At 43.6% G+C, this 13,099-nt stretch overlaps 1 protein-coding gene across 5 annotated transcripts in view; it reads left to right on the forward strand.

Moving 5' to 3' along the window:
- The window catches only part of LOC309720535 (signal-induced proliferation-associated 1-like protein 2), a 79,353-nt gene that overhangs the window by 50,566 nt on the left and 15,688 nt on the right, over positions 1–13,099 (forward strand). For all 5 annotated transcript variants that reach the window (XM_082557546.1, XM_082557549.1, XM_082557548.1 and 2 more), the window contains exons 9-14: positions 802–1,076; positions 6,441–6,692; positions 9,481–9,627; positions 11,125–11,228; positions 11,404–11,492; positions 12,655–13,028. In XM_082557546.1, the coding sequence (XP_082413672.1) occupies positions 802–1,076; positions 6,441–6,692; positions 9,481–9,627; positions 11,125–11,228; positions 11,404–11,492; positions 12,655–13,028 (1,241 nt within the window). The remainder of the gene's footprint in view (positions 1–801; positions 1,077–6,440; positions 6,693–9,480; positions 9,628–11,124; positions 11,229–11,403; positions 11,493–12,654; positions 13,029–13,099) is intronic.

Genomic DNA, 13,099 nt, shown 5'->3' on the forward strand with positions numbered 1-13,099 from the left:
TTCATTTTCATCCAAGAGCACAACTGGACAAGCAGAGACTGTCCACCAAGAATCCTTAGGGAAAGTGTCACGTCTCTGGCAGCAGTCTGCACAATGGCGAGAGAGGGTGAAGTGAGTGAGTCATCTTTTCATGCTGGGTGTGGGGGGGGGAAGTGCTTTAATTAACTGCCAGTTGATGCAGATTATGTATTTGTATATAAATATTACGCTCCAAACTTCTCCCTTGACACTGACTTTACCTAATAGACTCGGCTCTGTGGACATGTCCGTGTCTCAGGGGCCAATTAGATCTGCGTTCCCCGTGCAGCATGAAGAAAAGAGCTACTGTAGTTACTGTCCACAGAGACAGGTGTGTATTTGTGTGCGGCTCTTTGGCAAGACGGTTAGCCGTGCGATGTAGCCTCTTATTAACTTCAAGTTTGAAAGGTTCTTTGAATTAGCCAAACAAACATGCTGGAGGCTTGCTGCCTAAGGACTTCTGCTTCTGCTTTGGAGGCTTTGGTAGTATTTTTCTTGTGCATGCATGTGTAATAAAACCCACACACATCTTACAAATGATGCAAACCATTCGCTGTTGGAATATACTCTGTTAGCTTTGAAGGCTCTTATTAAAGAATATTAAGATCATTCATTTTTCTCTCTGTCTCATCTCCTCACTGTCATGTGTATTGCATTCTGTTTCCAGCTAAAGTATCTATTAAGTCCTTCGGTTTTTAAAGCTCAGGATCTGTGCCGTGAAATACAAATTCACCTGCCTTTTATCGTAGATTATAAAAACGGCCGTTTTCATTCTGCTTCCAGATCGCCACCAGAGGGTGCGAAACCACGGAGATGACACTTCGCCGGAATGGCCTCGGCCAGCTCGGCTTCCACGTCAATTTCGAGGGCATCGTAGCCGACGTGGAGCCCTTTGGTTTCGCCTGGAAGGCAGGACTGAGACAGGGCAGCCGACTGGTGGAGATCTGCAAGGTGGCCGTTGCTACCCTCACTCACGAGCAGATGATTGACCTGCTGCGCACCTCAGTCACCGTCAAAGTGGTTATAATTCAACCTTATGAAGATGGCACTCCCCGAAGGTAAACCCTCACTCTTTGGTCGTCTCATTTTCACCTCGGTGCAAACACTTTTGTTACAGCAATTAAGCCAAAATGACTTAAAATCAAATGCAGATTTCCTGTTGTTGTTTCCTGTTGTCCTGCGGTTAGCGAGACAGAAGCAGGTGCTCCCCCCAAAATTAATGAAGCCATAACAGAAAAGTAGTTTGGTTTACTTCTTTTTTCCTGGCAGGTGGTGTAAATTAGCTTGACATTTGCTCTCGTGTTTGAGGCGATTAGCATAAAGAAATGCTTACATACTGTTTGTGTTGCACCGGAGATGATGTCGTCCTCCACTGATTTCTCTGGAGATAGTCTTTCTTTGTTGCGAGAGAAATCTTCAGCAGGCCTGCGGAGCCGCAGACACGGACAGTCAGCATTTCCCACTAATGATAATGAGAAGAGGCTTTTGATTAATGGCTCAACTCTCGCTGCCTTTGTTTGACAGCTCACATTTGTAGATGGCTTTTCTCTAACCTCGCTCAACGTTCTGTTCAGCAATTAGGATGGGAGTGTGTGCCTTTTTTTAGGGACACACTCCCACGTAGAGAGTCCACCGCCCTTGAAATAAATGAGGGAGCGTGTTTCAAATGATTTTTTTTCCTTTGTGTGTGCGTGATGGGAAGAGACGAAGGTCTGCGTAAAATGCTTGTTCTGAAAGCACATCTGCTTGTTTTGTCTGTGCGAGACAGACAGCACTGTGAAATCGTATCCTACACTCCTTCACACTCACATTTTCGACATCTTTGTTTTTCTTCGGCTTCAGGCTGACAGATTTATGTACCAGGAAAATGCTGGTTCCACTTTGTCACAGACAGCCACGACAGAATGGCTTGACAATGTGCAGAAAGAATATTTCAATACAAACCCATTTTTCTGTTTGTGTTGTTACAGGTAATGCTAATATACCAGCTAATCGTTAAAGGTAATAACACATAGATAACAGCAATTAATGAACCACTGTGTATTTTCATTCTTTGACTGTATTTGTGTGCTTTCTAAACGCATGAAGTAAAGTGGCGATTGGTGAATATCTTGATAAATCCCTGATGGGTGAGTGTTTTGGTAAATAATGATAATGACAAGCCTTGCTTAATGTTCTGAATGAATATATGATTAAACAGCTGTGTGTATGTGTGCATCAAAATATAAAGCATGCATAGTAGTTAACTTTTGCTTTCCGGTCTGGCAACAGAGGAGCAACATTTTTGCTCCCCCAGATGGCGAGCTAACGTGTGTTGTCTCTGAAGCCGACAGAGCAGCCTCTCTGGCAGAACCGGCGTCTAAGCCTCTCGCCACGATCTGTGATGATACACGACGATGCAATCATAGTCGCGGTCCGGGGACGGAAGAAGCAGATAAAACGGAACATCCTCCGAAACTGGTTTTGTCTCCACAAATGTGTCCAGCTTATCAGAGCAGTATTTACAGGATGGAGATAGAGAGAGCTTTTGGTGTGGCATCTGTGCCAGGTGAAGACTTCTGGCTTGGTTTAGCTGAAACCACTGAAGTGACTGTTTAATGGGAGCCTGGACAGCCAATAAGAAATGGGGTTAGAAATAAACATAAATGAACAGAAGCTTGTGCAGTGATTACGTCATACTAAATGTGTATAATATGTGTTGTGACGCGTTATGAACAGAGTGTGACCCATATATATCGCATTTGCTAATAGAGGCATCTGGCAGATTAGTGAGCATTAGTAGCAGCAGAACGGCAAACTGGTCAGTGCTGCTGAGCCTTCCCCGTCCCCACTGAAACACAGTTCCTCAACGCCGCCCCCATGAGAACCAAACGCCTCCATCTAAGCTCCTCTGAATATTCTCCCAAGACTCCCAACAAATCAAGAGGTGAGAGGTCAGGTGAAGAATCTCGAGGGCCCTCAACACTTTTCGCTGCTGCGTCTTGGAGTTGCTAAAGTGTTGCAGTCAACAATAAGTGCTCCAGTTTCTCTGGCATTATCTCAAAGGAAAGGAATTCAGCAGGGGGCCCGAAGGCCCCAGTCAGTCCCCCGTGGCCAGAGAGATGAGGACTAATCTAGCAACAATGGACAAGAGTCTCATGACCTTCAAACAATGTACCCTGGCTCCACGCTGCTACCATGACAAGGAAAAATTTTTCATAAGTACATGCGGTGGCTGGAAGGAGCTTCCTCTTTATTCTTTTTAAATCGCTCCAATATTGTTTAGGCTTCCTATTTTTGTGATTCGGCGAGGAGTGATGTTGTCATCTTGTTGCTAAGATTATGTCACATTAGATTGCAACAAGGAATCATTTATACAGTGTAGCATTGTTTTGTGGCAAACCTCCTAAAGCTGTTTATGCCCTAAATGGATTTACCCTGCTCTGCCTGAAGCTGTGAGATGTCTCTAATATTAGCCTTACCTAGTACTGTATTTATTTACACTGGGGGGCAGGATGTGGTTATAGCTCAGCACAGTACCAGAGGCTTTTCCATCATCACTCTGAAAAGCCTTAAACAAGTTCAGCATGTTAGCTTTGGATCAAAACTAATGAGAAAAAGATGAAAAAGATTAGCTCTTTGAAACAGGAATGCGATGTACAGAACATGGTAGAGATTGTATGTTTTGGTATGCGGTCATCAGAGATGTAAGGATAAACAGAAGGATCAGTACAATATGGACTAAAATGTATGTTCATTACAAGACATACAAATAGAAGCAGAACATCAACTGCTACGTGGCCAGTAAGGATTTTTTTCCCCTGAAATTTATTCCGGCTGAGTCCCGGCTTTTTGTTTCTCTTTTTTTAATATCATATTGTCGTTTTAGGTTTTAATTGCAAAGATTTACTTTTGAAATGGTGTCTTCAGCCTGTGTCACAGTGTTGACGATGACATTCAGATGGCCACTTGTGACCTTTCCTTTGTAGTGCCATCAGACTTGTCATTGTGGATTTTCATATGGACTGAAGCAAAGCTGGATTTCTCACTTCCCATGCCAGCACCCACCCAAGATGGAGCACCACTAAACCCAAAGAAACTAGAAACTGCATCACAAATTGTCCTACTTAATCCCCTTGCATTCTTCATAGGAGCTGGGGCGGGGGGGGTTCTGCAAAGATCAGTCTGTTTTTTTTCCATCTTTAAGTCTTCAGCACACCTCGTTTAATGAACCCTTTGACAACAGTCTGCACAGCACTGGTGGAGGTCACGACCTCTGTGACTCTTTGCCGTGACAAGGACTATGACTGTGGGAATGGATTAGCATGTCCCCCTCACTTGCTGGCCCTGTCATTGGACTGACAGCTCTCTGACTCAGGTCTAAGGTCCGGTTGTCACACTGATCTATTGTGACATGGCTGAAGGAGCTGAATGTTCTCCACCAATCACCCACTAACAGATTTTGTTGTCAAAGTACCCCCCCCCCCCCCCCCCCCCCGGAGCTTTATTTTTAGTTGTGCATTGTCTCCAGTTGTGTAGTTTTCTCTAAGCTTATGTAGGCCATTGTGGCATAATTTATAGCCACTCACATTAAACTGGGAGAGAGGCGCAGCAGTTCTTTTTGGAATCAGAGGAAAAAGACGGTTATTATTTTTCTCACCAGTCACTCGCTTCCTCCTCTGCTCATGCCTGGCTGGACATGTCCGACAGCTTCTCCTGCAACACCAGCTTCCAGGTAAAGTTTTCTAACTGTTGACCAAACACCAGTTTCCTGCCGTTTCCTTATGATTTATACACTCAGTCTCGGGTCGCCTTTATACAAGAGGCACATTCCTTATACATGAATATGAAGGCTGTTCCCATTAAGTCTGCAGTTGTACTGCTGATGGAGATTATTTGGATCATATGGGCAAATCACTTTGTCACTTCTTGGTCATTCTGGAGCAAAAAGCACAGCAAGAGAATAAAGCTGAGACCTTCACTGTTGACAAGCTGTTAGCTGGGGGATAGCTCTTTTCTTTGTAGAGTAATGATGTGTGGCAACCTATTATGACCACACACATGTGCTCTCTCTCTGTCACACACACAGACATATACACACACAGTTAATCAAGCTAGTGCCAACCATGTTGAAAAACAATTGACCAGCAGTCTTTTTTATTTTTTGGGTCTTTTTTTGTGTCTGGAACAATAATTGAAAGACCTCGGCGAGCTAATTGAGTGTAAAGAGGTAATGTTCTCATCTCTAAGCTTTTTTACGCATACAACAGCTTCACTTGTGCTCAATACTCTCACTGTCCTATATACCAAACCAGTGATGCATGCAGCATGCATATTGTGAAAACAATTAAGTATGTACACCGTAAGATGTGCAGGATGTAGTTCTTCATCATGAATGAGGCCAGCTGGCGGTGACATCAACCAGATGTGAGAGGACACGGAGGAAGAAGCAAAGGATGATCTTCTAGTTATATCTTATAACACCCGCAGCTCCAGTGGGAAGTCTGGTGTAAACAGCCCAGCCACCCATGGCCCAGACTGATGAAAGGGTCCTTCTGAGAAGGATTACTACTCCCCCCTCCTTCCTTCAGTGCACCCTCCTCAAACCCTTCTATGTATACATTTATGACCACAGCAAAAGTATACAGAGCTTTCCACTCCCCAGTGGATGCTGGAAAATGGACTTTAAAGGGGGTGGGGAGGGGGGGGGAGGGGGGTTGGCAAGTGTAATCATTAGGGTCATGCTTGATATGCCTTTGGAGAGTGAGCAGAGTGTTCACACTTTTTAACCCTGACCCACTTTTTAACCCCCATCCCTCCCCTTCTTTCCAAACATACGCACCAAGCCGCTGCCTCGGTGATTAATGTTGCATGAAATGGCATCACAGGCCTTGTCCATCCCAGAGATCTTCACTGATGTTAGCAGTAAGTGGATGGAGACGGTGCACCGAAAAGCTACCAGTGTGTAGCAATTCGGGGAATACCCATTACTGGCCGACGGGCGAGCTCAGATTTTTAGCTTTGTGAAAATGATCGGAAATGGTGGGAAACTATTTTAAGTGATGTTAGTGCTCCGCTTACACTTGCAAATGTGTGTGAACATGTTTGTGGGTCTGTTGTTGTCAGTAGTGCAGAAATAAACACTATATAAGTCTAAAGATCTGGTTCAGGGTAAATAAAAGTATTTGTGTGCTTCAGCAGGGTCCTGGAGAGGCAACGTGAGAACACTTCACCCTGGTTTTCACAGATTATTATGAAATTTTCAGTTTCATGGCTGAAAAATATTAAAATATTTAACATATTGTGATGTGAGGTTATAGGTCAAATTAATAGGTTCAATCCTGCTAATTAATCATTCGCATAACTTAAAACGTCATCTCCTGTCATTTTCTGTTCATTGATGAACTTTGACCCTTGGTTCCCTCTCACCCCTCTCCTCTCAGGGGCTGCTCCGAGCTCTACCGCATACCTATGGTGGAGTACAAGGTGGACAGCGAGGGTACGCCGTGTGAGTACAAGACGCCCTTCAGGAGAAATACCACCTGGCATCGTGTGCCCACGGCTGCCGGAGCGCTATCCCGAGGCTCGCCCACTCAGGGCCCCGACCGCTTGCAGTGTCAGCAGATCCTCCAGCAGCACCAGGCAGCTATCCCGCGAAGCACCTCCTTTGATAGGAAGTTGCCAGATGGTTCCAGGTGCTCACTATTCTCCACTTCAGTTTTCTTCGGTTGTTTGCCTATGCCCAATTTGGCACTTATTAAGGGTTGAAAGCAACGCTTGAATATGGGCGATCGAATAACTGTACGGTAGAGAGGCTGCATTACAAAAGCACAATGACAAAAAACACTGTTCACTGCTTAATATTGAGTCACATACAAATAAAGGAGCTTAAATGGTTATCCACGCTGAAAGAAAATAGCTTCTCCACTCTGTCTTTATGAATGTGGTTATCCACTGATGGTTTTATCATATATTTCATGTGTAAGCATTGCACACATGCCAGGACAAATTTACATAATGTCACAGTTGTGCAAAAAGGCAAAGGGAAAAAAAACATTAACTAAACAAATTAAGAAAAGAAATGATCCTGTGAGACATTTTTTAATTTTTTTTTTTAACACACAAACTTTCTGCTCAAGGTTTTTCAGAAACGGAGGCTCGTCATCAAACACGACAGTGTAAAGACGGCGTCCTTTCAGATGAAATCTTTGAACTCTCAGCCTTTCTTATTTAGAAAAGAGCTGCAGTTACACTTTGAGGAGCTGTTATTGTGCTCGGTTATTTGCATACATATAAATGGCGCATTTTAGTTAAATGAATTCATGGCTCCGCTTTCATCTCCCTTTGGATGATAAGGCTGCGCTCAGACTTTGTTCCCGTCCTCGGCTCTGTCTCTTTTGGACATCTCCATTGAGCCATGTAAAGCAGTGATTTGTTCACTCTAATGAAACCCCTACAGTCACGATAACCTTTCCAGTGTGTCACACCGACTCCCCGCCACCCACCCGCCCGTCCAGTATTGCCTGTTTTGACTATACTGGGATAATGGCCGCCTTCTCTGCCTGGAGTCCCTAGCAGTCGGAGCTCTCCGTTCTCACTCCCCTCCTCCTTTCTCTCACTCTCCAACTCCCCCACTCCCTCCCTTTTCCTGCACCCTGCTGAGGAGGTGGTGATGGGGACACTGACACAGCTCCGCTCATCTCATCCAATTACTGCAGAAACAAAGAGAGTGCTCTTCCCTAGACCGCGATATGAAGCGCCCCAGAGGGAGTGGGAGTAGAGAAGGAGGAGGGGAAGGGAGGAAGACGAGACTGTGTCATAAAGTCGCAGGATCTGTAGGAATAAATCAGAATGAGTTAGCCGGACATTTGTTTGTGCTGCTCAACTAATTTTATTTTTAAAAAGCACCTTTTTTAAAAATCCACATACTCTGATTGAGGTCTGAACAAAAACCGAATCACTAACCTTCCCGTTAAATTTAAATGAACAAAAATGGAGCCTGACAGGTGGTCTCACTAAATTACTCATCTCACGAGGCTTTGAGGGGGCATGGACCCATTTGTCTCGCAAGGCCGCGCGAGAATCTTTATAGCTCGGATAAAGCGCCATTTCATCACACGTATAGCTGGATTTAGACTTGCAACCATAAAATATGACGACTGCTTCACAGCCAAATGAGACCAACCCTCTGATCGCTCACCTCAAAAATTTTTTTTTTTTCCTTAACATGAGGAGAAGAAGAAAAAAGGAGAACGAAAAGCAGCCGCTTCTGTCTCAAATTGAAGTGCCTGGACTTAGTTGGACACTTGACTAACACAGCCGGAGAGAAAACAGCGATCCGGCCAGAGTGTTTGATGATGTGTGGCACAACTGAGATACTGACAGTTTATTTCCCTGTGGAGGGGGAAAAAGGAAACCGAACAAGGAAGCAGAAAGTGTTGATGTTTAATTTGGGTCGCCTTGTGAATGTTTATACTTGCATTTTTTGAATCAGAGCTCTACCGGATCATTTTCAGTCGCTTATCTGCAAATTTCCAATCTTTGAATACCTGATCCAGGTGACAATCTCTCTTGGCTTTGCATTTAATAAAGATTTAGTCATTTCAGACCTGGTTCCAAACTAATGTATAAGGACAAAAGAAGCAGATATAAGGAGTATAGGCTAACCGACAAGACTTGGCTTACGCTTTAATGTGAAAGCCATACTGCCTGTGTTATTGCAGTCTTATTTCCGTCCGCTCATCTTACCTCATTTGGCGTGCTGGTTAAAGGGAAGGCAGCAGACATAAGTCACATTCAGTGTGTATTTTTCACTGTATCGTCCACAAGTTTTTCCTGGCTAGACAAAAGCAAGCAAAGCATCTTATCTCAAGGTATTAGCTCAGAGGCTGTGATGGTCAAACTAGGTGAAAGGACTAAACTTCAGTAATAAGCTAAGCATGAGGAATCGCACAGAGAATCATCATCTGGATTGCTGAATGAGGTTAATGCCATAATTAACCTCTTTCTCTGCCTTTGAAAATGAGACACCTTTACCTCCTCTAACATTATCTCACATTGTCTGTGAAGGTTCTCAGTCATCCAGGTCATCGTAGTCAAAGGAGCTTGCAAAGAAAAGCGTCTGGACTTCTTGAAGTCCAGACGCTTTTCTTTGCAAGCTCCTTTGATTATCTCACATTGAGTTTTCTTTCTTCTTTTTTTTTTTTTTGAAAGCCTTTAATGATGCCCTTAAGATTCAGTCCTTCCAAATGATAATTTGATGATGATCATTTAACAATCATTTGATAATACCCCCCTCTATTTATGTCCCTATACATTGTGGACTTTTTATTTTTGTTGTTTTAAAGTGCAATTTTAGGATATTATCTGCACTTTATAAACAAATAAACTGTTGGTATTAGAACTACAACTGTATATATATTATGGGCTATCTGTAATCATTTTTAACCACTCCTGTCTGTTGTCCCTCTTTTTTTTCTGCAGAACTGTGCAGGATATGGAGAATCCCCAGGTCACCTCATGTAACAAGGGAGACCAGCACTACCGCAGTTCCCCCAGCAACCAGTCGTCCTCCAGTGATCCAGGGCCCTGTGGCAGCAGCACATGGTCCCAGCAGCCTGGATATGATGGGTACAGGACCACAGCAGTGTCAATTTTTTTTTTTTTTTAGTTTTTTGGAAATAACCTTTAAGTAGTCCCTCCAGGATTATGCGGTTTTACAGTAATGAATGCAGCTCCAATCAGTCCCAGCACTATTTCTGAGAACTTGCAATTTTGCAAAATGACAGCAATTTTTCCACATGAAATGACCAAATCATCAGTGCACTTTTGGCCAGTCGTCATGCTTTTTTTTTTTTTTTTTTTTTTTTTTCTTTCTTCTAGGAAGTAATCTAACAAAACAATAAAATTACACCTGTCATGGTCTAATACCACATCCAGAACATAATGGAGAGAAGATGGAAGATGAGTTTTATTTAACATGCATTATTATAGTTTCCGTGAAGTCATCTCAAAGCTTTACTTTCAAGATGTCTTTCAAAGACGAACAGAAAAGCTACCTCGAATGTAAATGGGCACTTTTTAATTTGAAGCATGCGGTTAAAGGCTGTTGAAAATCCCACCTAAGTGAAGTGTTTTTCTTACTTTGGGCGCGTACTTCTCATGCTATTCAGTAAATTAAAGAATGGGTGGCACTTAAATGTAATTGGAAATCATTTTTAAGGAATCTGACTGACTGACGTGGCGATCTAACAAACTATGACAGAATTTTGGAGAACGATTTAATTTAAAGGGTTTAATGAATAATCAAAAGAGAGAAATTATTCAGAGTCAGAGTATTTGGCTTTGTATCATCTGTCAACTTAATTATTGCCACAACAAATTCTTTCTTGTCATCAAATTTTCCAGTTCACTTATTTTACTCAATTTTTTTTTTTTTTTACAATGTTCTTTTCAACATGTTGGTCTTTATCATTTCGTCAATTATATAACGATGTCACGGAGCAGCCCAGACTGTAGACTGCGCAGGCGTAACATCTGTCAGGCTGATTCTTGTACATGAGCAGAATCCATGAGAGACCGACGTCTGTCTGTAAGTGGTTACAGACCATGACAACAGGCTTAGCTCCCCACTGCTGCCTTTTCTGTCAGAGGCCTCAGATGTGCATTGAACACCCGAGGACCACTGCGCCCTGTCAGAGCTGCCCCGATGCAGAACGGCAGACATGTCGACTGATCTGCCGGGCTTTGTCGGAGATCAGGAGACAATGCGGCCTCTGTTCATCTGCTGTAAACTTTATTAGCTCTAAAAGGTTTAACTAAGACGCGCATTGAAAAAAAATTGCTGCTCTTACCCTTTTGTCAAGAGGTAAAAAGCACTCGGCAAGCTGAGTCCAATGAAAAAAGGTCTTTTGTCAGCGTTGTCTGGCAGCTTCTTTATTCTATTATGAGCTCAAGTGTTTTGACCTTAAATGATGTTGAGCTAATTGCTGTACATCTGTGGTGAATCTATTGAAGCCTTTCTCTTAATTGAATAGAGAGCACACTCTATAGAAAAACGAATTTATGGCCCATTTTCCCCCTCCTGCCCTCTTTTTCTCCTTTTTCTTTTTTTTCTCCCCCCATCAGGTGTCCCTCCCCTATCCTGCATGAGCGGGTAGGGGACATCCAGGGAGGGGATGGAGAGATCCACAGAGAGAGAGAGCCCACCCTGGAGAGGACTAGGTCTGCAGGTTAGTCTGAAGTAGTCATTGTTAACATGCATGTCTGTATAGCAAGAGTGTAACAATCCTGAAACCAAAGCAAATCTCACAAACTGTTGTCCACATATCTTGCTGCCATCTTTTACATACAGTCTGTGAATCATGCCATCTGCTTCTATAGTAACAGTAACTTCTGGCTCCACAGAGGCCAAATGGCACATCCCCTCCACCAAGATCCTGAACCCTCTGAAGCAAAGAGAAGGAGGAAAGGACTCGCCCAACAAGCTGTCCAGGGTAAATGTCTGATCCACTTTCACTTTATTGAAGCCGACCAGGTGACTTGAATATAGTTTGGAAGTCTATTTGCGACTTTTGGGAAGGTCTTCGTATACTTGGTCTGATTCAGCCTTGAAGTGTGCTGTGCTGGCATTAGAGTCTGTGTAAGACCTGCTATATCCCACAACTGTTTCAGGCTGAGCTCAGATTGCCCTTGTTTCTGGGCTTTGCTGCAATCAGTTCAATTGGGGCAGATGTTCATGTTGTCCCCTCTAGACGCTCTTTGCAGTTATCGCTTTCCCTTCATCAGCATGCTAAAGGAAATCTCATCTCATCACTGTTTCAGGTTGTTTCATGCGTTTCTAGGACACCTTTTCCTTGAAGGTTGAATATATTAAGTGTTTTAGCCCCTCGTTTCTCCTTTCTCTATATTCTCCCCACTCCCTCTGATTTATGGTTATTTTGCCCAGCACTGCCTTCCTTTTTTCTTTCTCCTCAGATGCTGGAGGCCGGCTAATGCACCTAAACAACATGTTTTGGTGTTTTCCACCACTGTTGGAAGTGGATAAAAAATTTAACCATTTTCTTGGCACTGTACATCTCTAATGTACTGAGCCTGCTTTTTCAACTGTTTTTTCTATGCTGTGACTAAAACCGCATCAATAATTTAGCAGTAAATCATAGTAAAGGTGACATCGCAGAACAAACCTTTGCAATTCATGGCTTACGTTCTAAAATAAGGCGTAGCTGTTGATCCCCATGGTTTGAAACTGATGATGCACATTGGAATAAGTTGGTGTGACCTTAAATGTATTTGAGCTTGAGGGATAAAAGAGCTAAAAAAACAAAGCTTATGATCATCTGGATTCCTCAAATAAGTATCACAATTTCAGAGTTTGCACGCAAAGTATGTGACATTCAGCATAGTCTGTTTTTATTCCTGCCTACATATTACTGTCAACTACTTGACAGTGTAATGGGCCTCAAGAAAACAAGCTGTTGCCTCAGTCAGGGACACATGACCGTGTGAGGAAGCCTGATGGGTAAACCCCCTCCTTGCCTGGTAGGGCAAGAATGTTAAAGCATCCGTAAGAATTATTTGCAGCTGCTGTTTGACCTTGTTTGATTTACTGTGTTTCTTTCTCCTTCACCCCTCTCGCTCTCTCCCTCTCTGTGCCAGGCGGGTGATAAAAACTCAAGCCACTCAAGTAGCAACACTCTTTCAAGCAACGCCTCCAGCAACAGTGACGATAAGCACTTTGGCTCTGGGGACCTGATGGACCCCGAGATGCTCGGCCTCACGTACATCAAAGGCGCATCCACTGACAGCGGCATAGACACTAATCCCTGCGTGGCCCCCGGGGCCCGAGTGTTGCTGCAGGGAAGAGTCGGGGAGCAGGGACACCCGTGGGTGTCGGAGCACCACGAGGATGGAGCGTCGGAAGAGGATCATGGGAAAATGTACCTACCGCAGGGCTATGCTTCTGCCATTTTGTCTAGCCATGTGACAGAGGGCAGTATCGGGGACCTGAGCGAGATCTCGTCCCACTCCAGGTACAGCATTTTTGTCCTCGTTTGTACAAAACAATTGACTTTGGCTGAGTGAGTTACAAATTAAAGGATAA

Source organism: Aulonocara stuartgranti, assembly GCF_965226115.1.
Source record: "Aulonocara stuartgranti genome assembly, chromosome: 13".
Taxonomy (NCBI): domain Eukaryota; kingdom Metazoa; phylum Chordata; class Actinopteri; order Cichliformes; family Cichlidae; genus Aulonocara; species Aulonocara stuartgranti.